The sequence below is a fragment of the Sorghum bicolor genome, chromosome 10, assembly GCF_000003195.3.
Source record: "Sorghum bicolor cultivar BTx623 chromosome 10, Sorghum_bicolor_NCBIv3, whole genome shotgun sequence".
NCBI lineage: Eukaryota > Viridiplantae > Streptophyta > Magnoliopsida > Poales > Poaceae > Sorghum > Sorghum bicolor.
Window position 1 is genome coordinate 3118594 of NC_012879.2, and position 25183 is coordinate 3143776.

Below are 25183 nucleotides of genomic sequence, written 5' to 3' on the forward strand. Positions count from 1 at the left end.
TGGATTAATTAATTAAATACTCTCTTTATTCTAAATTATAGGTCACTTTAGATTTCATCTAAGTCAAACTTCTCTAACTTTGACTAAATCTATAAAAAGGTGCCAACATTAAACACCAAATTAATATCTTGAGAGTGCACTTGCTTGTATTCTAGATGTCATTATATATATTTCTGTAAACTTGGTGGTATTCTAGATGTTGTTATATATTTCTATAAACTTAGTTAAAACATAGAGAAGTTTGACTTAAAACAAAGTTAAAGCCAAAGTAACTTTATAATTTGGTTGAGAGTGAGTAACAAATGTTTCTTAACTAACGTGATTGAACCATAAACTCATACTCTCTCCGTCCTAGTATATAAGGTGTAAACTTCCCTGATTCAAAGACTAAGAAATGTATTTAATTCTATCTCTCTTAACACTAATACTACTATATCGATGAATACTTCTTGTATTATGGAACTTGAATAAAAAATAATTATGTAATATATATTAGAATGGAGGGGTAGGTTAGACACGTATGGTCAGGCTATTGCTATATGCATGGTATCATGCACAATAAATGAGTGTCATATAAGATTTAGTTGGCACGCAGATTGAGAGTGGAGAGAGAGATATGTGTGAGAGAAGCAACTCCATGCTGGGTGCTTGGACCTTTGCGCCGGGCCACTGCTCGCCGCTGGGACGGCGCTCGAGGAGCTTCCTCTAAGGGCATCACAGAGGGAGTCACGGGAGGGAGAGAGTAAATGGAAACATAAGAACGGTTCTGTTCGCTTAAGCTTATCAACCGAACCCGCTAGCCATTCAGTAATGTTTTTCTCTTATAACAAATAAGTGAACAATGCTTTCAACCATGACTTTTCAAACAAGCAAACATGATCAACATAGAGAGGGGCGGAGTCAATGATCACTGTGCTCCACGAGTATCCATTCACGTGGCCACATAGACCGGCCTCTCAGTCACCCCGGAGAAAACCACAACATACAGAAGACAAGGACATCTAGGGCGCGATTGCGGGAATGGTGGGGTGCACATATAGAGCCTTCGCTTGTTTGAAAAGTAATGACTAAAAGTACTGTTCGCTGATTTATTGTGAGAGGAAAATACTATTGATAGATTCGGCAGATAAGCTCAAGCGAACATGACCATAGATATTGGATTCGGTGTACAAAGTTTCACCATCTCTACTGAATATATTGACGGTGAAACATGCTTTTCAATCACCGCCATTTTAGAATAAGAATTGATGGTTTCACTGCTGGTTTTATTTAGAACCGGTAATGATATATATTATCACAAAATGTATTAATAAAACTGATCGACGATAAAAATAGTATTGGTGAAAATAGTTTGTGTAGTAGCGTAAGATAGATGACACATCTGGTGAGTTGTGGCCTGATACAGTGTACTCTATATTGAATTGTACAGGTAAGTCACGGCTGTTTGCGTGTATGGAAATCGAATTTTACATGCAGTATTTCCTTCGATGGCACAATTAATTCTGCGACCCCCGTGCGTGATCATGACTGAACTGTTCTTAGTTGCGTTAGAGCTGTCCATATACAGCATCTCCTTCCATATGTACAACTAGATCGTGCACGTGTAGTCTAGGCATGACTATATAAACGTACGCAAGCTATACGAAAGAGCTGTGCTTCTTGTCGATACATACCGTCAAACCTACGAAGAACAAAAGTCGATCTATAGCTGTGTGCTTGTCGTCGTCTTCGTCCCTTGTAGCGATGGGTAGGTGCGGCGGCATGGCGTTGTACCTGATCATGGCAATCGTCTTGCCCGTTGTTCTCTTCGCATCGTCTGCAAATTGTAAGTAAAAAAAAAAAATACATCCGCCCTCCTCATCAAGCTGTTGTTTGAGCTCGAAGGAGTCATGCCTTCTGGAATATATATGATGGCAGAGATTATTTCTTTGTCTTTTTTAGATGTTCGTCTTCGTTGTGATTATTTGGTTGCCCATGTTGGTTTTGTCATCTGAAAATCTACGGCTTTCTTGCCCAGTTCGTTTTTTTTTTTAAAAAAAAAACCACACACTAACGTTTTGTAGCAGGTCGTCCTGAGCCACTCGACGCCAACAAGGCGAGCAGCAATGGCCATGCCATGGCGCTCAACGACTCCACGGCAACGACGACGTCATTAGTCAATGGCAGCAGCGGTTCCGGCGGCGGCGACGTGAAGCTGGTGTGGTGCATCATGAGGAAGTGTGTGTACGAAGGCCGTGGAAACGCCCCCTGCTTCTGTTGCGCGGCCATGAAGCCGAACGCGTGCTACGAAACGAGGGACCAGTGCAACGGCAACTGCGTGTAGCTGTAGCCGACGCCGAGCGATGAGAGATCATATCGATCGATCGATCCATCAGGCATATATATCAGCCATATCGTCGAATGACTAAACAAACAACTGCGTGTTTTTTTTATTTGTGTCTTTGATGAAGAACTGTGGTAGTTGCATTGTTATATCTTCTCTGATGTACAAGCAGTACCCTTGATTTCAATCATATAATATCTCATGTCGATGTTGCTTGGAAAATCACCTTTGCACTAGTGTTTTGCTCGCTTGATGCATGACTTTAGCTGGGATGATTGGATTCTCCAGCTAATAGACTCAACTAAACTTTAGTTGGTTCTTTAGCTGGGCCGTTTGGATCACATGCTAAATTTAGCTGCTAGGGATCCAAATGGCCTAGCTAAAAGATCAACGAAAGTTTAGCTAAGTTTAATTACTTTAACCTGGCTATTAGCTAAAGTTTAGCTGAGTCTATTAGCCGGAGAATCCAAACACATACCCAAGCTAAAGTTTAGCAAAATAATCTTTTAGCTATCTAAAGTTTAATTAGCTTTGAAATTTTAACTAGTTATAAACTTTAGTTGGCCAGATCCAAACAGATCATATACATTTCTATGAATTTGGTTAAAAATAGAGTTTGTCTTGGAACAAAACTAAAATTAAAATAGTTTATAATTTTATAATTTGGAATGGGCTGAGTACAATAACTCATTCTAAGGTATATAATAGTTAGCTCCTCAGTATTAATAATATATGATCTAGTTTTCTCTCACATGATTTATTAGAGGTTGGGATTATCTCTAAATTTAGAACCCACATTGGCTGTAAACTAACAACCCACACCTCTTTTTCTCTTGATCGGACCTTGTCTGTTTCTTTTTCATCTTATCATAAAACTTACTTACAACCTGTTACTGTACTTACTCATAGGCTGGTATATCATGCACATTCGATGAGTGCTAAACTATATAGGATTTCATTGGCGCTCATTGTTGTATCGAGTTAATAAATAAAGAGAAGAAATCATTAAAGTTGTATATCTCAATTTAGGCTTGATTTTCAAGACTAGGTATGCATAAACTTTTCGCCGGTTATGTACCTATATACCGACCCTCATCATTGACATAACATGACTTAACGAGAGGCTACACCCCCAACCCAACTCGGACATATGTACGTCGTACAGGGGCTCAGGAGACTACACCCACTGTTGTGGGTTTCGATGTCACGGCTGCAATCTAGGCCTTGTTTACTTCCCGAAATGAAAATTTTCGTGACACTGTAGCACTTTCGTTTGTTTGTGGTAATTATTGTCCAACCATAGACTAACTAGGCTCAAAAGATTCGTCTCGTCAATTTCGACCAAACTGTGCAATTAGTTTTTATTTTCATTTATATTTAATACTCCATGCATGTGTCTAAAGATTCGATGTGACAGGGAATCTTGAAAAATTTTGCGTTTTTGGGTGGAAGTAAACAAGGCCCTAGTTGTTTGTCATGGATGGATACGTGAGTCTTGTTATCATCTTATTAAATTCCATCCAAATAATATCATGTCGATCTTGCTTGCGAAATCATCATATCACGCGCTAGTTTTTGTTTATTTTTGGATCACCTGATGCATGCACCGTCTTCTTGCTTACGATGTCACGCCTTGTTTGACTAATTTATTGTAATTGTTGTAAGAGAAAAATATTAAAAGATTGTCTGACAGATTCGGCAAAGAAGGCGTAGCCTTGTCGTGTTCCCGCTGTCGTCACGAGGCAAAACTAGCCAAATCGTCGTCCCGCGCCGCCGTCGCCAGGCGCCAGCCAACCACCACCACCACCAGCGCCGCTGCTGCCGTGGCAACAGCTGCCAGTTGACGCCACGCCGTCGCTGCCATATTAAGCTAGCTAGCTAGCTAGCTAGCGCGCCATGCTAATCTGGGCGTCCCCCGCGCACGCGCAGGACCTGCCACCCTCGCCGTCGTATTTATTCGCTCTCGCAGGCCGGCCGGAGGGCCGAGCTGCCTTGCAAACAAACCCACGTAGAGCCGTCGAATCCAGCAAGCCCCCAGCGCAGCTCGTGCGACCCATTCCATTCGTGGTCCGTGCGCGTGCGCGTGCGCCACGCGGTTCAGACGTGCGGCGCGGCGCGGCGCGGCGCTGGGTGCTGGCCGGCCGTCGTCGTCTGATCGGAGATCTCATTTCGCCGCCCGATGCTCGCTGGAGGCTGACGAGCGCCGCCGCCGTCGCTAATTTTGCCGCGGGGAGACACCCCAGCCGTCCGAGGCCGGTCGGACGGCTGTGCTGGTGCGGCCAAAAATAGCGAGCGCCCCGTCCCGTCCCGTGCATGCCGTGCGCTGACGAGGCGTTCGGCTCGGCTCGGCTCCGCTCCGCTCCACCAACCGAGGATCAGGCGTCGTCGTCGCCGTCGCTCCGTGCCACAGGCGCCGCGCCGGTCGCGTCCAGATCGGTGACCGGCCGCGGCTTGTGCGCGCATGGCGTTGCCACTGCAGGACGGCGCCGAGTTCCGCGGCAACGTGGCGCCGGCCTCGCCGCCGCCGACGCAGCTCATGGAACGGCTCTCGTCGACGGACAGCGGCGGCGGCGAGGAGGCGGGCGATCCTGACAGGATCCCCGCGGCGGTGTTCGAGCGGGACCCGTCCGAGTCCAACAAGGACTGGAGCATGATGTCCACGGAGTCGGTGTTCGGCCTCCAGGTCGCGCCGTCCAGCGACTTCACCGGCTTCTTCCTGGCGCACCCGGAGCTCATGGACATCGCCACGCCGCCGCGCAGCAGCAGCGCCTTCGCCGACGCCGACGCCGACGCCAAGGCCGCCCCTGTCATCTCGCCGCCCTTCGAGAGCATCCCGGAGCTCCCCGAGAGCGCCATGAAGGGAAACTACTCCTTCGCCTTCCCAAAGTACGCACATCACCATGTGCCATTTCGTTCCATACGATTAAGATACGTTCTTATTGTTTAAAAGCTGAATCTTCTCGACCAACTGATGAACAAAAAAAATCTTATGGCGCAGCTTGATAGAGGACAAGAGGAACTACTCCAAGAAGCAGTCGCAGCGGGAACACCAGCCGGAGCCAGCAACACCAACGGAGGTGGCCAAGCCCGCACCAGCAGCACCGGCGAAAGCTGAAGCGAAGGCGGAGGCGCAGCCGGAGACAAGCAGCAAACCGGAGGCAGCTCCGGCTCCGGGGTCAGGAAAGGGCGGCTTGTTCTCATGCTTCCCCTGCTGCTGATAAGCAAGCAAGATGCAGTTTGCAGTGGCCAGAATGATGTCTCTGTAAATCGCCACTTGGCCGTTATGTAAAATGGAGTAGGGTGCGAAGAAATGCAGGGTGCAAGTGTAAGGGCAGAGGGTTTCCTGGTACAAAAAATGGCGTTGTGGGCAGCAAAAGGTTCTTGCAATGCAAGGAAGTACAGTATATATGTCGAATTCAGAATGGCTAACTTGCTATACTGGCGGTGTAAACGATCTTTTTATGTACTGTGGAGAGACCGAACAATTCCAAGTCGTTTTTTCGCGCTTTCTATAATGCCCTGTACAGTTCAGTTCTGAAAGTAGAGTTGTAATGATCCTTTTATTTTGTGTATATATATAAGCAAGGGTATCTGTAACATGAATCTAAAAGGTCAGGGATGAGGGTACTTTAATTTGGCAACCTGACCTGAATCTGAATGTAAACAACTAGGAAAATCACAGGGACCCCATGATACAGTATAAGATAACTTTGGCTTAAATGTTTCATGGCAGAAAAAGGTTCCCCTAGCACAACACGAGTTGAGCATGATATGACCTGCACGGCGACTAAAAGTTTGCAGACAGATGAAATTTAAGTGCCAAAGATTTGAGCTCTTTGAATCATGTGGAAACTACGTGCTGAATACCCAGTCAAACAAGGGACAGTAACAAAAGGATGTCTCCTTGGACAATTACAGCATAGTACACAAATTCTGAGATGGAATCTCCATCACACACAACAGGCATTCTGATCTAGTAGAACGGTAATGCCAAGCGCTTACAAGTAATTTCATATTTGCATACCATTCAGCTAGAAGACCCTACTGCTGGCTGGAGACTGGCGTGCCATCTTCATTCTGTGCAGCTTCGGTTCCCAGAGTTTTCTTAGCGACTTGTTTGGGAATATCAAGGTCATCTTGGATGCAACGTTGCAAAGGATGGGATAGAAGAATGCACATCTGACGAAAGAGAACACGAGCAAGCCCTTGACCAGTCTCAAGAATGTACCCCTCATACTGGCTGACATGGTCAAGAGCATCAACCAAGGCATCATATACCATCTGTGGGCAGTTGTCAGCACTTGGCTTGTCATGGAGATAGATTATGTCAAGGGTGAAATTCTTTGGCCTCACAGGCCACTGATGCTGTGGCTTAGTAGAGGAACGGCAGTAGATGAGTACCTGGAATGATTAACCTTGAAGCAATCAAGACCCAATACATTGTATAACTGATAAAGAAATGGAAAGTAGATAACTGCATGAGGAAACAGTGTGCCAGTATCAAAAGAAGACTCATGTACAAAATGGGGCACAGAAGGATAGATAGTGATCTGAGGAAAATTAGCACCACGATGATTCAGAGTGGTCCTGCATTTTACATATACTGAACACAGACTAATATTTCCAGAACACCATAATTAACGTCGAGAGCCCTTCGTGTGTGGTAATAGTTAAAAAAATTATCAACAATGTTCTAAGTGCTTGATGTCCAATTGGTTACCAGACACTAACATGGGGCATAATTAGCAGAGAGACACTACTAAAGTAATGTAAAACTGAGTCCTAGTTACCAAAAAAAAAAAAGCTTACCACCCTGAGAATCCGGCCTTGCGATTCTGCTCTTTTCCCTTCCTGGTTAGCTGTCATGAAGAGCTGGGTGAGATCAGCCATTGGATATCTTGATTCTGAAGCAGACAAGGAATGGATCGCCTCCATTGCTGAACCAGCGTCACTGCTGAAGCCCTTCTTCACCTTAAAATTCAAAGGGGACATGTTATATTAACCAATATATTATCACATTCCAGAGATACAATAAGAATCTTGACCAATAACTTTCAGAGCAATAATACATGATGATTGGGGAAATTTGGGGGCGAATATCTCAACTCCTAACTTAAACCCAACCTAAACAGAATTCCCTCTCGTAGATCCCCTCATAGCTCGAATTGAGCGCTCAAACATCAATGGTTTCCAACATCTATTATGACAGACAGCGGGTATCTGGTTACATTTCTGCACAAATAGTGATACTCGTTCCCTAAATTTCTCATCGATAAGAGCAAGGAACGCGAAATCCGACTAAATGTTTCCCAGAAATGAAGGGATCAGGTGAGGGGCGTCGGGATACCATAGAGAACGTCTCGCCGAGGGATCCGAAGGCGAAGCGGTGGTCGGGGCACATGGTGAGCTTGCTGTGGACGAAGAGCAGCAGGGCCTGCTTGATCGCGTCCATCCGCCTGACCGCGGTCCGGGGCACCGCCGCGGGGGCACCCCCGACGGCCCCCGCGGGCTGCGTCGGCTGCGGCGACGCGGTGGAGGTGGAGCCCGAGGACGCCGCCGCCGCGGACTTCATCTCCGCGCGCGCCTCCAGGTCGACGTCGACGCAGAAGAGGATATCCTCCGCGGGGAGGCGGCCCGGCGGCAGCGAGTAGCGCGGCGCCGGCGGGGCGTCCGTCGCCATCTGGACAGCAGCGGGTGGTGGGCTGGGGACCTCCGTGGGCTGGCTGGCCGGCTGGGTGGGGGAAGGGTGGGTTCGGTTTCGGTCAGGCAGGCGGTCTGGGAAATGGCTTCCGATCGTGGTGGGTGCGGTGAATCAGGGAAACTCGCAAAGGTCGGCTACTCTACACTCGCAAAGTCAGGCCAAGATGGCAGGAAGCGCTGGCTGCTAAACCAGAAAAGGAAAAAAAAAACTGGGGGGATTTTGGAGGAGAAAGATACTACTCTCTCGCTCGGTTTTAAATGATAAGTCATTTCAGAAATTTTGAAAGTTAAAATATCTTAAATTTGACTAAATTTATATAGTAGCATAATAACATTATGATATCAACTAAATATTATTAGGTTCTTTATTAATTATATTTTCATAGTATATCTATTTGATGCTACAAAACTTTGTAATTTTTTCTATAATTTTAGTCAAACTTGAGATACTTTGACTCTCCAATATCCTTAGAATAACTTATAATTTGGGATAGGAGTAATGTTTTCTTCGATGTGTTATATACACCGAGGTAAAGCCACTCCTTGTTGTCACCTGAATTTCTGATCCCCGGTTCTTCTCCTTCTCTGCATGTTATACAAGAGCGAACGACCGCTCTTCATGTTGTTGGTCTCGCTTAGCCACGACTACGCCACCGACATCTTGCCCAAGGATATGGCACTCTCACCAAACTCCAAGGACACGACTACCTATCGCTTTGCCATAGCAGAAAGTAAGATCCGGTCATCTTCTTCCACAACAATGGCTTCATCATTAGATCGCCTAGGTCCACTGTATACCACCGCCTACTTAACCTCCCTGTTGCCGCCTATCGAACATCATCGTGGACTACCGCGGTATTGCCTCGTGCCAAGGCACACCATCTTTGTCGCTTATGAGGACTTCCTCACAACCCTCAAGTGGGCGTTGTCCCATGGCAAATCATGGCTCATCACGCATGGTGTCCCTAGTCCTCCAACCACATATTCCTCATTGGCAATAATAATGCTTGAGAAACGTGCCACCACCTCGCCATACGCTCAGACATCTAAGACGCTAGGTTCAGAGGCATCATGCTCATCCACCCGTGGTTTTCGTGGCAAAAAGCTCATGGATGGTGAGTCATAGAACCCCTTGAAGCACAACAGAAGGGCCCTAGGCATGGTAGCCGTCGTGGATCACTCATGAATATACTCGATGATGTGGGGCATGTGAGGCCTAGGATAACTTGTTTGTGCTCCACTTGCCTGCCAATGAGCAATCAGGCAAGGCCGGTGTTGTTCACGAACATGCAAATGAGGGCTAGGAAGAGGAGGAGGATACATAGGTGCAAGGCCTGTCGTAGGGAGGAGGCTGGGATTAGTTATGAAAAAACAAACGGGAATGGGTGGGGAAAACCCTATGTGTTTGATCTTATGAGTTTTTTTTATGAAAAAGGAGTCGAGTTTGGAAAATCCAGGTTTGGAAACAAAATCGACATGTACAAGTGTATGGAAATGAACCAATATGACCGGACATTCAGTAGAAACGGTTGGAAGCAGGTAACTTGAAGCCAAAATATTGCACATGTTTATATTCACAAGTCACAATGACAGACAAAACTCATAAGTTCACAGGTTAAACCTTTTGCAAAGAAAAATAGGTTAGCATGAATTTAAAGATTCGGACACAAAATGACAAATGATAATCAGAAGCTCACGGTTCACGGTCAGCTAAAATTAACTAAGCACAATTCATACTTTTACCATGTCTAGAAGACTAAAAAACGAGTTCAAAGTTCATATGACTAGATCTAGATACATAGTTCAGATCATACGGCTAATAAATTAAAGTGAGACGACATGAATACGGTACAACACACGATAACTTGAGTTCTACGTGTGACTAAAAATGATAGCACTTAATAGCTAGCAAAGCTGAATAATGTAAATATATGTCTATGACCTTGAGAGTGAGATTTTTTTGTTTGAGAAAAGACTTCGAGAGTGAGATGTGAGAAGACTAGGATTTGCTTAGGTTGAGGAAGCTTTGATGGGTCATAGTGGGCTTGGCATGTCATACAAATCCGGATCAAATCCAGAACAAACACATGCCTATTTCGACTAAATAAAGAATTCTATAAATAAGGGAGAAAAAAAAAACACACATTCTATTTTCGTTTTGATTCCATGAACTTCCGTCCTTGGAGTTTTCCAAAAATACAGAAATAATTAAACTGATCAAATGTAAAAAAAACAATAGACAGGCCAAGGCGGAAGATTTTCTGTCCGTTTTGAAGGGTAGCTACAGGGGTGGCTCTAGGAGGAGATTCGTGGAGACAAAATGTCACCGGCCGTGATTACACTGATTTGGCCCCATAATTTTCCTTTTTATTTTAAAATTTGTTGGGTTTGTTTGCCGATCCATGTTATTTAATATAGATATGTATCAAAATCATCGACACATCAGAATGAAGAAATATGAATATGCAGTTTCGAGAGAAAACCGATAATTCAAGAAGGTAAATAATCTTTTTTTGACGAAAGAGGGAGTGAGAGCCCCTATAGGGATTGAAGAACAATGCCAATTTGGTTCCAGCAATTAGTGGCAAAAGGACAGCTTAAAAAAAGATGGTCTAGTGAAGTGATCATAGATCAGCTAGTTGGGTTTCTTGTAGCGGAACTTACTCATCCGGATTCAAAGTCTTCGATTTGACACGGGTGCTTGTATTTTTCTGGATTTATTTCAGGATTTAACGACGCTATACTTTTAGTGGTAGACGACATATCCATCGAGAGCGAGGTGTCTGTGATGACTTCATCAATCTCAAGATTTACTAGTCCAACTCAGTTTTTCAAAGATACTCCTAGGTGTAAGATGGGCGGGTGGGCGTTCATATGAGGTGAGTTGCACACGTATTTTTTAGCGTCGTATCTCTAAGTCTCACAAAAAAAAACAAATTAAAGATATTCCAAAGTTTCTTCCATTACTTTTATGGGCCCTAAAGTATAGTCAGCTTCAAATTCAGGAGGATATAGCCTACTTTTATGGTTGGTCTTGTTTAGTTCATCCTAAAATTTTTAAAAAAAATGAAAATTTTTTATCACATCGAATCTTATAATATATATATATATAATATTAAATTTAAATAAAAACTAATTAATTACATAATTTATTTATAATTTACAAAATGAATCTTTTAAATCTAGTTAGTATATAATTAAATAATAATTACTAAATAAAAATAAAAATAGTACCGTACCAAAATTTTTTTTTGACCTCGTCAGCTAAACGAGGCCTAAATCAGAAACCTTGGAATTGCAACTGATCGGCTCCCGACTCGACCGCATCACCGGGGACCGGCCTCCTCCTGTCCCGTTCTGCTGCAGAACTCGAGGGTTTGAGCGCTTCCAGGGTTTGATCCGGATGAGCCGCCGCCTCCATCGCCCCCCATCCTCAGCTTTTTATTAACGGATCCGGACGAGGCGCTGGTGTCATCCTTAACGCCGCCAACCTCCGCTCCCCCGTCGTCATCACCCCTCACGCCTAGCAGTACCAGTAGACCTCGGCCTCCATCTCGTAAGGCTAGATAGTTTCATCTCTATGTATTGACCATGGTTTAGCCGTTTAGGTACACTCTGTGGATTTGTTTGCTGCATCAGTGTTAGGGTTTGTTTGTTATGGATTTGGATCGCAGACCAACTTGTTTTTTTTTTTTTTGAGGTTCAACGGGGGGAGTCGTTCCCCACATGAAATTCAATTGATTTAGCCCAAAACGGCTCGTATATACGGTAGCAATTACAATATATGCAACAGCGAAGTTGCAGAGGGAGAAACTAGTTATTTCTATCTTCTATCTTCTAACTTCTAACTTTGCCCCTGTCTAGCCATCATAAGGATGTTACACCAGCGAGACACCACAGACCTCTTGGAAACATGGAATCCGAATTGCTAGAGTTCAGCTGCAATCTTGCAATCGTTGAGCACTCGGTCGACTGACACTGTTTCTTGCCTGAAAACACGGGCATTTCTTGCCTTCCAGATGTGCCAGCAGATTAGGGAGAGGAAAGTAGGCAACTCAGGTATAGGCGATGGTGATCGGTTGCTGACCATATGCATTTCCGACATGTTCATCGTCAGCATGGACTGCAGACGCAGCCGAGTCCATACCTCCTTCCCAATTGAGCAGCCATGGATGATGTGTTCTGGAGACTCAACATGAGAGTTGCAGATCTCGCAAATTGCAGAATCAACAACTCTTTTCTTGAGAAGGATTTCCCGGCATTGGATTTTTGTTTGCGTTAGCACCCACATGAACATTTTAACTCTGGGAGGTGCCATGCTTTTCCAGATGAACACTGCCTTGGGGTCGGTCCCCTGTCCTTTTGCTTTGATCATCCTGTAGAGAGCAGCAGTGTCCAAGTTTTGGGCAGACCGACTTGTTTGTGCGCGAGAACGGAATAGATGGGGCAGTAGGAGTGCCAGCCAATCCTATTTGTAATTAGGTGTACTCTGAATTTTGATTGCTCTCCAAACCAAATGCTGCATTTTTTTTATACACATACACGTAACACGTAAGTCCAAACTGCCAGCAATCATGCATGATTAGGTTCAGGTCTGAAGCTATAAGCTTGCTTGCAGCTGAATAATATATTCATCCATCTTTAGTGTATGTTATGTATATGTCTGATCAGGACCACCACATATGCAATTCGCTACACCTAGTGATCTGCATTACTGAACTCACAAATTCACATGAATTATTTGTATCATCAGCAGAGTAAATGAAGAATGAGATTACTGTATGCCACATGAATGAAAACTTAAAAAAAAACATGCAGAGCAGGGTTGTGCATGCTGCACTATGATAAATTAATTACTTTCTTTCCACTAAGATGTTGCATGAGTCAGTTCCCTCTTCGCTGCTTTAGACATTTAGCAGGTACACAAATAAAGTGTATTATAATTTGCTAGCTATATCTATATCTGCAGTCTGCACTGTTGAGTGTTGACATCATGGACCAACTTGTATTCCACAAAGCTCGCAGAAGCAGAACCAGGTTAAGGAATGATTTAGGAAACAATCTTGAAATAAACCTACCAGGTTAAGGAATGATTTAGGAAACAATCTTGAAATAAACCTACCGCTGTCAGAAACAAAACAGAAACGGATTAGCAGCTGCCAGCATCCATTAATTACACGCGCTGCACAGCAGATGTTATTAGTCTTAAAATGTTAGAACCCTCCCTGCATATGAATGGAGGGATATCGTGAGCAAGTGAATCTTTATGACTTTGGTTAGTGGCTGCATCTGCGTTTGGTGTGGACCTGTGCTATTCATGCTCCTGTCTGCTCTAGTTTTCAGAATGGTTGCACCTCCATTTAAATCATGTACTGTGAATATGCAGTGATGGTCATTAACACTAACATGGTTATCTATCTAACCGTACTATTTTAGAGGATGATTCTGTGCACAATAGAGGGATGCTAATGTCTTGTTCATGTTAAGGGTCAATCACTCCAGTTTGTTCTTTTCAGATAATACCAATTGGCCTAAGATCAAAGAAGAATAAGTGAACTTGCATTAGCCTATTTTCAGTTTGTTCCCTTGTTTTCCTAGCTTGTCATTTTAATCCTTAATATTGTCATATGCATACAGGAGAATCCTTCTATAAAGACTGATATGTAAATTCACTTTAGGAGTCATTCCAAGATTCACATTCCAAACAGGATTGGAAGATGTGAAATCCTAAGCTTGTCATTCTGCTATTTTAAACTGATCTGCCTTATTGCATAGTATATGGTTCTTGATTCACTGCTCATGTTAATAACATTTTAGTCTGTAGTTTGTTAACTCTGAGCCTTGTGTAATTTCATCTCAGGCCTGCATTTTCATGATGAAGGAGGCACGATCTTCATCTTGGTCAGACCTACTGCCAGAAATATTGGGGCTTGTTCTCAGGCGGCTACCCTCTTTAGCTGATCGTGTTCGACTAAGGGCAGTGTGCCGCCCATGGCGTTCCAACGCTCAGCTAGATGCCCTGCTCCCACTGCTTCCTTGGCTCACCCTCCTTGACGGGACTTTCTTGAGTATTCCGGATGGTAAAATTATCAGATTGCCGATACCTTTTAAGGCTTTTTGCAGAGGTTCTGTTGACAACTGGATGTTCTTCGTGCATGGTGATGGTGGGTGCTCACTGATGAACCCTTTTTCCAAGGCCACACGGGACATTTCTAAGCTAGTCACCACGTGGTTCAATTCAAACTCCAGATGTTACAGTTATCATTTCTTTAAGCTGGTGGCACCCTCGCCCTTGGAATCATCACCAGGTTCCCTTGTTGCGCTGATCTTGGAAGGTGGTGGTAGAATTCGTATTTGTCAGCCACCAATCGCAGTTGACTTGGAGTTGCACCCTGACTCCTCTTGGGCTCATCACTAGCCACGACTGTCCCTCCTTGATGATATTACCTTCTTTCATGGAAAATTGTATGGTGTTAGTAGGGATGTGCTTTCAACTTTTGAGATTACCTATGGCCTTGATAGTAAGCCAAAGATATCCTCCGACCTATGCATAACCAGTTACCCGGCTTTTTTTCGACTTTGGCCACCCCGACAGGTGCCTGGCTCGTGCTTGGTGCTGAGTTATCTAGTTGAATGTTGTGGTAGACTGTTAATGGTGAAACGAATGATTGGGTGTAATCTAGAAACAGAACCTTGTCCCTTGGAGTCTGATCGCACCGCAGGGTTTGAGGTCTTTGAGGCAGATTTGAGCACCAAACCAGGCCAATGGATATCTGTCCGTGAGTTGGGTAGCCAAGCTCTCTTTGTTGGGAAGCACTGCTCCAAGTCTTTTCCTGCTGGGGAGTTTACTGGAGTTGAAGAGAACTGCATATATTTCATGCGTGACTATTTTCCGGCGAACCTAGCTGCTAATCCTCTTGGTGACAGTGGTGTGTACAACATGAAAAGTGGGAATATCAAACCCTTGTTATCAGAGACTGCAGCTGTGCCACAGCATCATGGTGGTCGGTGGTGTCCAACTTGGATATTCCCAACTGATGCTATGTAATCGCTCAGCTTAGCTTGCTGTTCTGGGATTAAGTATGCACTTTTAAACTTATGTTAGTCGCTCAGTTATCTATTATTGAACCATATTAGCTACTCAATAAGACTAAAGTATCATCTATTTGCGGTATGTTCTTAAGCTAGTTTTTCATTGTACTGAACTTAGTTTCAATAATAATGTTTACTTATGGTGATGATGAGACCAAGGAGAATTTCATTTCACGCCTTGTCTTGGTTGATTTTCTTTTATAGTCCTGTGGTGATGCCTGGCTTTTGGTGTGTAAAATTTTCTGTCTCTGGTTTATGTATATGATGACTGTAATCCTGTGGCTCTATCTTACAGATATTTTGCTTCATCTGATGCACATTTCTCTCGCAGCGGCTAACAATATTGCTGCCCTCAGATCAACCAACCGGGCAACCAGATTGGGTGGCATTTGTCTTTATCTCGAAGGATTGTGTGTGCTTTTGTGTTACATTCTTCTGAGACTCTTTCAGTTTGTCAAAATTTGCAGGGTTCGTTCTGTGCAGCTACCGGGCCGGTAGCTCTCGTCAAATCTGTTTGAGATTTGCTTCGTGTATATAAAATCAAAACATTAGCTTCTTCTAGACGGATCTAATTCATACAATTGTTTCATCTTGAGATGCATATTTTTTAACCTCGTAGGGTTTTGACTTTTGACGCTTGAAATCCAGTCCGCAAAGCAAATCAATTATCAGAAAATGGGTGTCAATGGAACTACTACGTTCAATGTCAATGAGACAATGACGGCTCTCTTCTCTTCTCTCTCTGCCGTCTCTGTCCGCCTCCAACTCGATCGCAGGTCCACCAGTGTGAGTCCGTGACGAGGAAGGCTCAATGCCCATTAAAAAGTTATATCTATATTTTGAAGTAGACCTGGGCTACAGCCCATACATGTTCTGCCTTGTTCTTTTAGAGTTACCTTAGCAATTGCATATAACATCCCAAACATCTATTCTATCTGTCTTATAATATAGTGTATTCTAAGAATTATAAGATAAATTTAAAATATATATATAAGACGCATGTAACTTCATTTTATTTATTAATCAGATGCTATCATAAACATGATTAGTGGTGATTGATTGATAAATGGATTTAAGACAAAAATAGTTTTTATCCTCTGGAATGTTTTATATTTAATAATAAATTTTAAATACAAGAATAAACTATATTACAGGACAGAAAGAGTACTACATATTTTTTTAAAAAAAAAGTCATACATATCGGGGTCAGAGTGGGCGTACGTGCGGCACTGCAATTTACGCCGGATGTTTGGAAGAATAAGGACGACGGGGTGGAAGGCCCGATCAGAGGAGGGCAAGCCGGCGCTAGCTACACATTCAGGCCGAAACAACAATAACTACGCTGGTGGTGGTAGAGGGTAGATGACGGCAACGCCCTGGATTGAGACGCAGGGTAGCAGCACGATAGGCTCACAGGCCTCGATATCCATCCATCCTAAAAAAAGAAGAAATGCCAAGGCCGTGTTTAGTTCTCTACCCAAAATTTTTTCATCCATTACATAGAATCTTTGGACACATGCATGAAATATTAAATATAGATAAAAAAATAAACTAATTACACAGTTTGGTTGAAAATTGCGAGACGAATCTTTTAAACCTAGTTATTCCATGATTAGCCTTAAGTGCTATAGTATCCCACATGTGCTAATAACAGATTAATTATACTTAATAGATTTGTCTTGCAGTTTCCAAACGAGCTATGTAATTTGTTTTTTATTAGTTTCTAAAAACTCCATCCGACATCCTTCCGACATATCCGATGTGACATACAAAATTTTTTTCATCTTCTATCTAAACAGGCTCTAAATGTCACTAGGTTATTTTGGAGCAATCTAACTCTTGATTTCTTGCCCTGTGATTAGTTTTGGTTAGGGTTTGGGGTTGAGTGACCTTCCTTCAACTCCAATAGGTTTAGAAGAAAAATCTGGGAAAAGGAAGACCGGACTGGTGGTGGGTGGCGTGCGCGGGGGCGGCGGTGTGGGGGTGAGCCGGCCGGTGAAAGAAAAAACTACGTATTTGTGAAGAAATAATCATCTTCCTCGCCATTTTTAGGTCTTTTTCGCCAAATTTTATTTTCCACTTGGAACAGCCGAAACCAATCGCATTATTTTCTTTGATACCGGTTATCCAAGCATCATTTTAAAGTTACATTTGGAAAATTTGTGTAGAATGTGGATATTAGACCCTTCGTTCCAAACGCAACGGGATCTTTTTCTCGGCGATTGTCCATGCATCCAGACCACACACTTTCATCACAAAGATAAGATGACACAAGGAAATTATAGAGCAATTACATCCGAATCTGAATGCACTTCACATCACCCTAGCGTAGTAGCATCCCTCTCCCCTTTGACGCCTAGTACACACGCACACGTACTCTCGGGCTGTCAAGAATCCGACGCGTGCAAGGCGGGGGCGTCGTGCTGCGGCTGCTGGTACATGGCGAACGAGCTCGACCGCGACACGGGCCGGGAGTAGCTGGACCGGCGGAAGCTGCCGGCGGCGACCTCGTCGGCGGGGTCGACGGGGTCGCCGAGCTCCGTCTCCCGCTCCCCGGGGATCCTGCACTTCTCCCCGAGGATGATGCCCTTCTTCCACAGCGTGTCCTCCGACTCCACCTTGTGGTGGTGGTCCTTGTGCTCCCGCCGGCTCAGCCGCAGCTTGTCCGGGATGTTCATGCTCAGTTTCTTGCTCACGCTGATGGACAGCCGCCGCTTCGACGTCGACGACGGCAGCGCCACCGGGTCGATGGCGCCGTGCGTCGCCAGCTCCGGCGACAGCCTCACCACCTCCTCCTCCCCCTCCCCGGCGCCTGCAGCCTCCTCGCTGCCGCCGGAGACGGAGCCCGTCCCGGCCGGCTGGTCCGACGCGGCCGGGTCCGCATTGGCGGCCGGCTTTGGCTTGCGGCCGCACGCCGAGCACATGGACGACGTCAGCGCGACGGTGGCGGCCACGCACGCCACGAAGAAGGACAACGCGACGGCGTCGTGGCCCAACACTAGCTCGCCGGCCGATGGCGGCGGCGGCGGCGGCGGCAGCCACCTTACCATTGTCACCGGCGGGATCCCGGCGACGGGCTGCCCGGAAGGAATGAGGCTAGCTGCTCGTCGGAAGCTTCTATTCCCGCGGGGCGGGGAGAACCTCCCGTTTCCAAATTGGAAACTGGCGAGGTGCCTCCAAATTGGAAACTGGAGAGGGGCGCGGGTTCGGCTTCATGTCGTGTGGCTCTGGAATAATGCTTCTCCTGTTCTTAACTGGGACAAGCTAATTTTAGAGGACAAATGTACTAGCACAAATTTGGGCAATGCCTGCCTGTGTAAACCTCCAGCAGCCCAGATAAACTTGACAGTAAAACACAGCTATATTATGCGTAGCCAATAATCTAATTTACTGACGTCACCAGTTGTTTTGTTTTACAGAGTATCAGACACCAACAACCAATTGGGACTCGACTAGCCTGGTAAAACTATCATCAGAGTCCAGTTCTTCTCCTAGTGTACACTGAAAATAACAGAAAAAAAATTGTACACGTTTATGCTAAACTCTCTAACAAAAGCTCTGGATGTGTTGCTGCAACTTTATCTTCCGAAAATCATCTAAAACTTTGCTCCAGGAGACGTGGGTGATGGGTGAAATTACTGAACTGATTCAACAATGCTGTGGTCTTCAGAGCTCAGTTTTGCTTTTGCTGGATTTGGCAGGCTTCTTTGCCCCTTTCCACCATTTCTTTACCACATTGGACACCTTGTTTACATGCCCTTTCAACTTTTTACTGGTATCCTTGAACTGTTGCACAACTTGCTGTTTCAAGTCTTTCTTTTGAGAACCCTTGTCTTTCAGAGCTTTTCCCTGCACGAGTAGGTGCGATTAGATGTGCAACTTGGAATGGAAATTTTCACTCAAACCATTTTGAATCATTACCAAGTTCTTTGGGAAGTTGTCATCCTCGTCTTCATCATCTTCATCATCGTCGTCTTCAGTACCAAAGTTATTTTTCATCAGATCGTCCCTGGAGTACATCTTCATGCTTGGAGCTCCCGGCATACCCTGTCATCACCCATAAGTAACATTTTTTTAATATTCTGGATCCACTTGGATCAAGTTAAACTGGCTGAGTTAAAGTATCTACCTCCATTGATTTCAATATCTTTTCCATCTCAGCATCTTTTGATGGCTTCCTTGCAAATGGTTCCCCAGGGACTCGATCCTGTAAAATTCATAATGATGTCTCCAAATGAGATCCAGTACTTATCTTGACTTCTTGACACTCATGTTCTAAAGCCTCAATGGCTACTATTTTGTGAAACAGGCATGTAACAAGTATAGCTACAGTGAAATCCAAAATCATGCAATGCCATCCTTCAGAAGATAACATGCAATTCCTTTGTTAAGTCTTTGATTCTATCACTTCATAAAGTACACAACTACTTTTGCTTTCCCAGTTAGGGGAAAAAAGTCTTGCAACATACTACCACATTTTTCACCAAAGCACTTCAACATATAAGTCAGAAAACAACTGAATTCACTGCAGACTACATAATAATAAATACAATTCAGTTTCACTTAACATGGTATTGTCAAACTAAAACAGAGCTTGACACCAAAGCATCCTACTTGTGTCTTTATTAGGAAATCTAGCACCTAAAGCTCAAAGTCAGATAAGGAAGGCTCCATGGACTCACTTTTGGAACCGGCGGCGGGTCCTTGGCACACGCTTTTGAAAGATCTTTGCAGAGAAATTTCATCAGCTGATCAGCTGAGGGGTTATTTTTGTATACAAACTCAGCAATATCAGTATCAGCATATCCTATCACCTGCAATGAATTCGATTCAGAAAAATTCAACATGACAATATTTAATAAAGATAGTGCTCTGCCTGCTCCTTTATGGTTAGTAATTAATGAAAAATCGGAAGGCAGACTATAACAAGCTTCGTAAAAAAATAATACAGTTAAAAATATATATATGAAACCACCTCTTGACATGCACGCTCAATGGTCTTGCATTCTGCATTGCAATGCCCTTCCTCATCTTGTTCAACAAGCTGCAAAACAAACCTCTATATCAGTACTAGAATTAGATTATACATTTGCGTAAACCTCACAGTTAAACACAAAACTACATCAGTCAGAAACATGTAGAGCAGTTTTTTATATCTCACTGCCTAGAGCAAAGAAACTACTAGTTGGACATAACTCCAGTACTCCACAGTCCACACCAAGGCAAACATGGTGAAGAATGGGTTCCTACAGTGTCACACATGGGGCAACAAGGCAAGTATAAATATACTCACAGAACTCCACAAATATTATGGAAACATGGAGTAAACAACACCTTTCACATAACAAATTCACTCAAACTACTGGTTTTAAGAAATTCAGTCACAGCGAGTAACTTTAGCCTAGCCAAACGCCATAAAACAATGACGTAATTCCATTCGGACTGAGGTTCCATACATGATACATGTTTGATCACTGCCAAGCAGATTCGCGATGGATTAATTAATCACTTGCACTTAGCGATTATCAAAGCAACTTATGCAACACGAGCTATTTGCGTATTTAAGACGAGCTGTTTGCATTTGAGAATCGCCCGAATTTGAAGATTTAGAAAGCGTCAAGCATCAACAGGCATTGAATCCCGCCACACCAACCTCAATTAACAACAGAGCCAACACAGAGCGCCAATTTACCTGGAGCTTGTCGCCTTTCTCGACGATGTCGATCCGGAGCATCCAATCCGCCTCCTGCTTCTTCAGGTTGCACACATTCTCCGCGATCTCGATGATCTCGATCTCCGGCACCTGCACGCACCCCCAGTCCCCAATTCATCAGCACACCGCCCCACCCCGCACCAACTAGACTGCCAGCCAAGAGCCAACCCGCCCGAATCGACACTGAGCAGAGCAGAGTACCTTCTTGGAGGGCGGGAGCGCCTGCTGCTTCTTGGCTACCTGCGCGGAGATCTCGCGCGCGATCCGCTCGCACACCTGGCACCGGATGTAGGGGATGTCCTCCCGCCTCGCGGCCGTCGCCGGCTTCTTCTGACCGGCCGCTGCCGCCGCGGGGTGCAGGAGGAAGGCCGCGAGCGCGACGGCGACGAGCAAGGCGACGGCGCGACTCGCCATCTCTCCCCTCAGTCCCTCACTGGTTGGTCTCCGCTGCTGCTGCTCTGCTCTTTGCAGCAGCCCAACTTGAAGCGGGGGTGGTTGTTCGGTTCGGTTCGGGCCGGCGCGCGTGCCTATGTGGCGGGGGGAGTTCTGCGCCGTCCGTTCGTCCACGTCATGTGATCGGAGGGGCGCACGGTGCGTTTGGGACGCACGGGCCAATGGGAGGAGACCAGGTGGGACGCGTGACGTGGTTTGGTTCGTTGGGCTCCCCTCCACCTCCAGCTTTGGTTTCCTCTCTTTGCATTTGCACGCAGCGTCCAGAAGAGCCGTTTCGCGAATGAAATGGGTGATAAACACATTTTCTACGTACAGATATAGCACAGTTTTAGGCCTTGTTTACTTTCGCTCAAAAATCCAAATTATTTTTAAGATTTCCATCACATTGAATCTTTAGATACATACATTAAGTATTAAATATAGATAAAAATAAAAACTAATTACACAGTTTGATCGAAATTTACGAGACGAATCTTTTGAGCACAGTTAGTCCATAATTGGAGAATACCACAAACAAACGAAAGTGCTACAGTATCGTAAATTTTTTTCCTTCGCGAACTAAACACGACCTTAAGCAAATTTGTACTTATGAACATGCATGCAAGGGTAAGGAGGAACCACGCTTATGGCATTCCCAAACCGAGCCCCCTTTTGCTTAGCCTACAAGTTGAGGAGAAACTCAGGTGCTCTAGAATCTCCACACGTGTGCCCGACTCATTTGCCAACACATTCTGCTCCTAATCACAATGTCAACTAGTATTTCATAATAAAATGTACTATACACAAATTCTAAAGGAATATTTGCTTGCTTAGTTCTATCATGAGTTTCAATTACTTATCATGTGTTTAGTTAGGATTATACCCCTCCTTTGTGGGACATACACATGCGCTCAAATCGACCACCCGGACTAGGCCTTGTTTAGTTCCAAAAAAATTTTGCAAAATTTTTCAGATTCCTCGTCACATCGAATCTTTAGAGGTATGCATGAAGTATTAAATATATACGAAAATAAAAACTAATTACACAGTTTGGTCGGAATTGACGAGACGAATCTTTTAAACCTAGTTAGTCTATGATTAGACAATATTTGTCAAATACAAACAAAATTAGTATTATTCACATTTTGCAAAATATTTTAGAACTAAACAAGGCCTAAGCCAACATTTTGCGGCACCAGGACACCATGCATGCCACACGTGTTTTCCTATCATAGCTGCTCCTGTGTTTTTTTTTTCTCAAATCACCCAGTTCACCAAAGGTATTCTATGTGGATCGTTTGGTCCACTCTTGACGCAGTGACAGAAGACCATATCTCCAGCAGTCCATCATCAGCTTGTCTTGCTACAATTAACAGCTAAAGCTTCTAACGCACATAAACCTTCCGCAATGTAAGGCCCTGTTTAGTTTTCCATCCAAAAATTTTTCATCCATCCCATCAAATCTTTGGACACATGTATGGAACATTAAATGTAGATAAAAAATAAACTAATTACACAGTTTGGTTGAAAATCGCGAGACGAATGATTAGCCTTAAGTGCTACAGTAACCCGCATGTGCTAATGATAGATTAATTATCCTTAATAGATTCGTCTTGCAGTTTCCAAACGAGCTATATAATTTATTTTTATATTAGTTTCTAAAAACCCCTTCCGACATTCTTCCGACATATCCGATGTGACACCCAAAATTTTTTCATCTCCAATCTAAACAGAGCCTAAAGCTGGTAGCTAGCTCCTGAAACAACCGCAGGAAGATCAGCTTCTGCTTTATCTTGAACTACTTCTTTGGTTCTTTGACTTCTTTGGCTCCATGGCAGAAGCGCCTCAATCAGAATAGTGGTATAGGTTCTTTAGACAGCTTTCCTTCAGTTGTGATTGTGGACACAGGTCGCCTCCCTAGAACTATAGGGCTCCTGTTTTTTCGCAGGTCTGAGGTTTTTTGGGCGCTTGTTTCCAGTAGTCATCTAATAAAACTTGCGGCAAACTTTTGCCGTCTTTTCTGAAAATCTTTGCCAATTTGGTAACCTTTTGCATGCAAAGCTAAGTAAAATAATAAAAATGTCCAGCTTCATGGGACATGTATGAAGCCAAAAAAATGCTAAGCCCTAGCAGACACGTGGCGTGCACCAATGTGTAGAAGGATCAGGAAGGCCCAAACGGCCTCCAATTCCTAGAGTGACACCTGCCGCTTAGGGATACACTAGCCAATGCCCGTGCGTTGCTACGGATGACACAAGTATGTTAATCTAATTTGTTGCTTCCATAAGAAAAGTTTTTGAAACAATATTGGCGCCAATAATGAAGTTAATGAAACACATAATGTATTGATTTGCATCATTGGTATAAGTGGAAATGAAATGTCAAATGCACCTTGTCGAAATCCATCAAAATGAATATCTGTCAAACTCTATTACGGTTCGCTGCACCGCTTTGCTACAACAACAAGCCAACAATAACACCAATCAACATTCCAAGAAATGTGGCCTTCTCAAGCTCCTAAACCCTGGCTACGGTAGTCCCTGTAGGCGAAGTGATCTAAAACTTCCAGTTTCAGGATGTGATTGGTTAGGTGGATCAGTATGGGTCTAGCTGCGGAGAAGAACCAGACCGAGCATGACCAACTTGTCCACATGTGTTTGGTTTGCAGCCAGGCTACACTGTGCTACTAATTGGTTGGCTAACTTCTTGGCTGGATTGCTATGGGTGCACAGTGAGGTTATGACTGCCGTGAGCATTTTCTTCACGCGTCTGAATAACAGAGAATACAATCAAAACAACCAAGAATTGAGCTACCATTACTGCATACTTTCATGTCCCAAAACGACAAAATCACTGTCTCCACACAACAGAATTTCATTGGCTAAAACAAAGATTAGTGTCTTTGTGCCTGAATAATAGTTATAACATAGTACATACATCCAGTTGAAAGCACACTTTCTCTATATAGTGTCAGCGCGTCCTCTCGATCTTAGCCATTTTCAGACCAGCTTATCCATCTTAACCATAGTATGCTGCCCTAGCTTTATTTTTTGTTGTGTGCTATAACAAGCTCATATTTGGACCCCTGATAAAAATACACCCTGTGCACAATAACCACTCAACTCCTATTGCAAATTTTCTTACCTAAATTTAGAGAACTGCTGGTGCTCGCGATGAATAGGCGCCTCTTATTAGACTTTTTTCCAATCGAAGACGCAAAGAAATCATGCCCTTTGGAAGTAGGTTTCTCCACCTTAACCTGCAAAAAGGCGGCAAAATCATGAGGAAAAATATCTCAGGCATACTAAAAATATATGTTTAATGTAATTGTGAAGAAAAATATCTCTAAATGAGTAGAAAAATTCAAGCTCATACTATAACTATTAGTATCAAGGACTAAACTCGCTTGTGGTAATTGTTAGTTTTTTTAGCTACTACAAAAAAATAGAAAATACACCGATGCGTGAATGTCAGCTAAGGCCTTGTTTAGTTGATCCCAGAAACCAAAAACTTTTCAAGATTCTCTGCCACATCAAATCTTGCGGCACATGCATGAAGCATTAAATATAAATGAAAACACGAGACGAATCTTTTAAGCCTAGTTACTTTATGATTAAACAATGTTTGTCAAATAAAAACAAAAGTGCTGCAGTGTCGAAATCTAAAAACTTTTCAAAACTAAACAAGGCTTAAGAACTACATTCTAAATCTTACTATTCATGGATGGACACAGCGCCATCAAACACATCGTTGGGCGCAATGTCCGCGCGCTGAATTAAAGATCCCATTGTGAATCCGTTGGTTTTCACTGGGAGAGTGTTGCCGATCTGCATCTTGAACCATACTCCCTTCTTATCCTAATTAGATGTCGTTTAGAACATGAATACAATTACAACAATCAATTGTAGCTTAGCTGGCCAAGA

The 25183-nt window shown here is 43.9% G+C and overlaps 5 protein-coding genes and 1 long non-coding RNA gene across 6 annotated transcripts; 3 read left to right on the forward strand and 3 right to left on the reverse strand.

The window, feature by feature from the left end:
• Positions 1744–2532, forward strand: LOC110430756. The gene is made up of 2 exons (XM_021448670.1): positions 1744–1825; positions 2067–2532. The coding sequence occupies exons 1-2, from the start codon at positions 1744–1746 to the stop codon at positions 2321–2323; spliced, it is 339 nt and encodes a 112-aa protein (XP_021304345.1). The 3' UTR covers positions 2324–2532.
• LOC8071321 lies at positions 4231–5833 on the forward strand. The gene is made up of 2 exons (XM_021450480.1): positions 4231–5209; positions 5322–5833. The coding sequence occupies exons 1-2, from the start codon at positions 4785–4787 to the stop codon at positions 5539–5541; spliced, it is 645 nt and encodes a 214-aa protein (XP_021306155.1). The 5' UTR covers positions 4231–4784; the 3' UTR covers positions 5542–5833.
• On the reverse strand, positions 5819–8148 carry LOC8071322. Its single transcript, XM_002437795.2, has 3 exons — positions 7671–8148; positions 7133–7294; positions 5819–6724 (listed from the first exon to the last, which is right to left on the reverse strand). Exons 1-3 carry the CDS (start codon positions 8001–8003, stop codon positions 6365–6367), a joined length of 855 nt encoding a protein of 284 aa, XP_002437840.1. The 5' UTR covers positions 8004–8148; the 3' UTR covers positions 5819–6364.
• LOC110430769 lies at positions 11327–15421 on the forward strand. The gene is made up of 2 exons (XR_002448123.1): positions 11327–11579; positions 13884–15421. It is a non-coding gene; the product is annotated as an uncharacterized LOC110430769 (long non-coding RNA).
• LOC8071323 lies at positions 17306–18307 on the reverse strand. The gene has a single exon (XM_002437796.2). The coding sequence runs from the start codon at positions 18163–18165 to the stop codon at positions 17503–17505; it is 663 nt and encodes a 220-aa protein (XP_002437841.1). The 5' UTR covers positions 18166–18307; the 3' UTR covers positions 17306–17502.
• LOC110431394 lies at positions 18480–21314 on the reverse strand. Its single transcript, XM_021450496.1, has 7 exons — positions 21030–21314; positions 20808–20918; positions 20091–20159; positions 19798–19929; positions 19245–19322; positions 19037–19162; positions 18480–18964 (listed from the first exon to the last, which is right to left on the reverse strand). Exons 1-7 carry the CDS (start codon positions 21240–21242, stop codon positions 18782–18784), a joined length of 912 nt encoding a protein of 303 aa, XP_021306171.1. The 5' UTR covers positions 21243–21314; the 3' UTR covers positions 18480–18781.

Bases quoted from the DNA above. Each gene is read 5' to 3' on its own strand.
- LOC8071323 (XM_002437796.2), bottom strand. From the start codon at position 18,165: ATGGTAAGGTGGCTGCCGCCGCCGCCGCCGCCGCCATCGGCCGGCGAG.
- LOC110431394 (XM_021450496.1), bottom strand. From the start codon at position 21,242: ATGGCGAGTCGCGCCGTCGCCTTGCTCGTCGCCGTCGCGCTCGCGGCC. The intron at 19,930-20,090 runs GTGGTTTCATAT...AATTCATTGCAG, and splicing joins TTGAGCGTGCATGTCAAGAG to GTGATAGGATATGCTGATAC. The intron at 19,163-19,244 runs GTAGATACTTTA...GGGTGATGACAG, and splicing joins AGATATTGAAATCAATGGAG to GGTATGCCGGGAGCTCCAAG.
- LOC8071321 (XM_021450480.1), top strand. From the start codon at position 4,785: ATGGCGTTGCCACTGCAGGACGGCGCCGAGTTCCGCGGCAACGTGGCG. The intron at 5,210-5,321 runs GTACGCACATCA...CTTATGGCGCAG, and splicing joins TACTCCTTCGCCTTCCCAAA to CTTGATAGAGGACAAGAGGA.
- LOC8071322 (XM_002437795.2), bottom strand. From the start codon at position 8,003: ATGGCGACGGACGCCCCGCCGGCGCCGCGCTACTCGCTGCCGCCGGGC. The intron at 7,295-7,670 runs GTATCCCGACGC...TTGAATTTTAAG, and splicing joins TCGGCGAGACGTTCTCTATG to GTGAAGAAGGGCTTCAGCAG. The intron at 6,725-7,132 runs GTAAGCTTTTTT...TAATCATTCCAG, and splicing joins AAGGCCGGATTCTCAGGGTG to GTACTCATCTACTGCCGTTC.
- LOC110430756 (XM_021448670.1), top strand. From the start codon at position 1,744: ATGGGTAGGTGCGGCGGCATGGCGTTGTACCTGATCATGGCAATCGTC. The intron at 1,826-2,066 runs GTAAGTAAAAAA...GTTTTGTAGCAG, and splicing joins CTTCGCATCGTCTGCAAATT to GTCGTCCTGAGCCACTCGAC.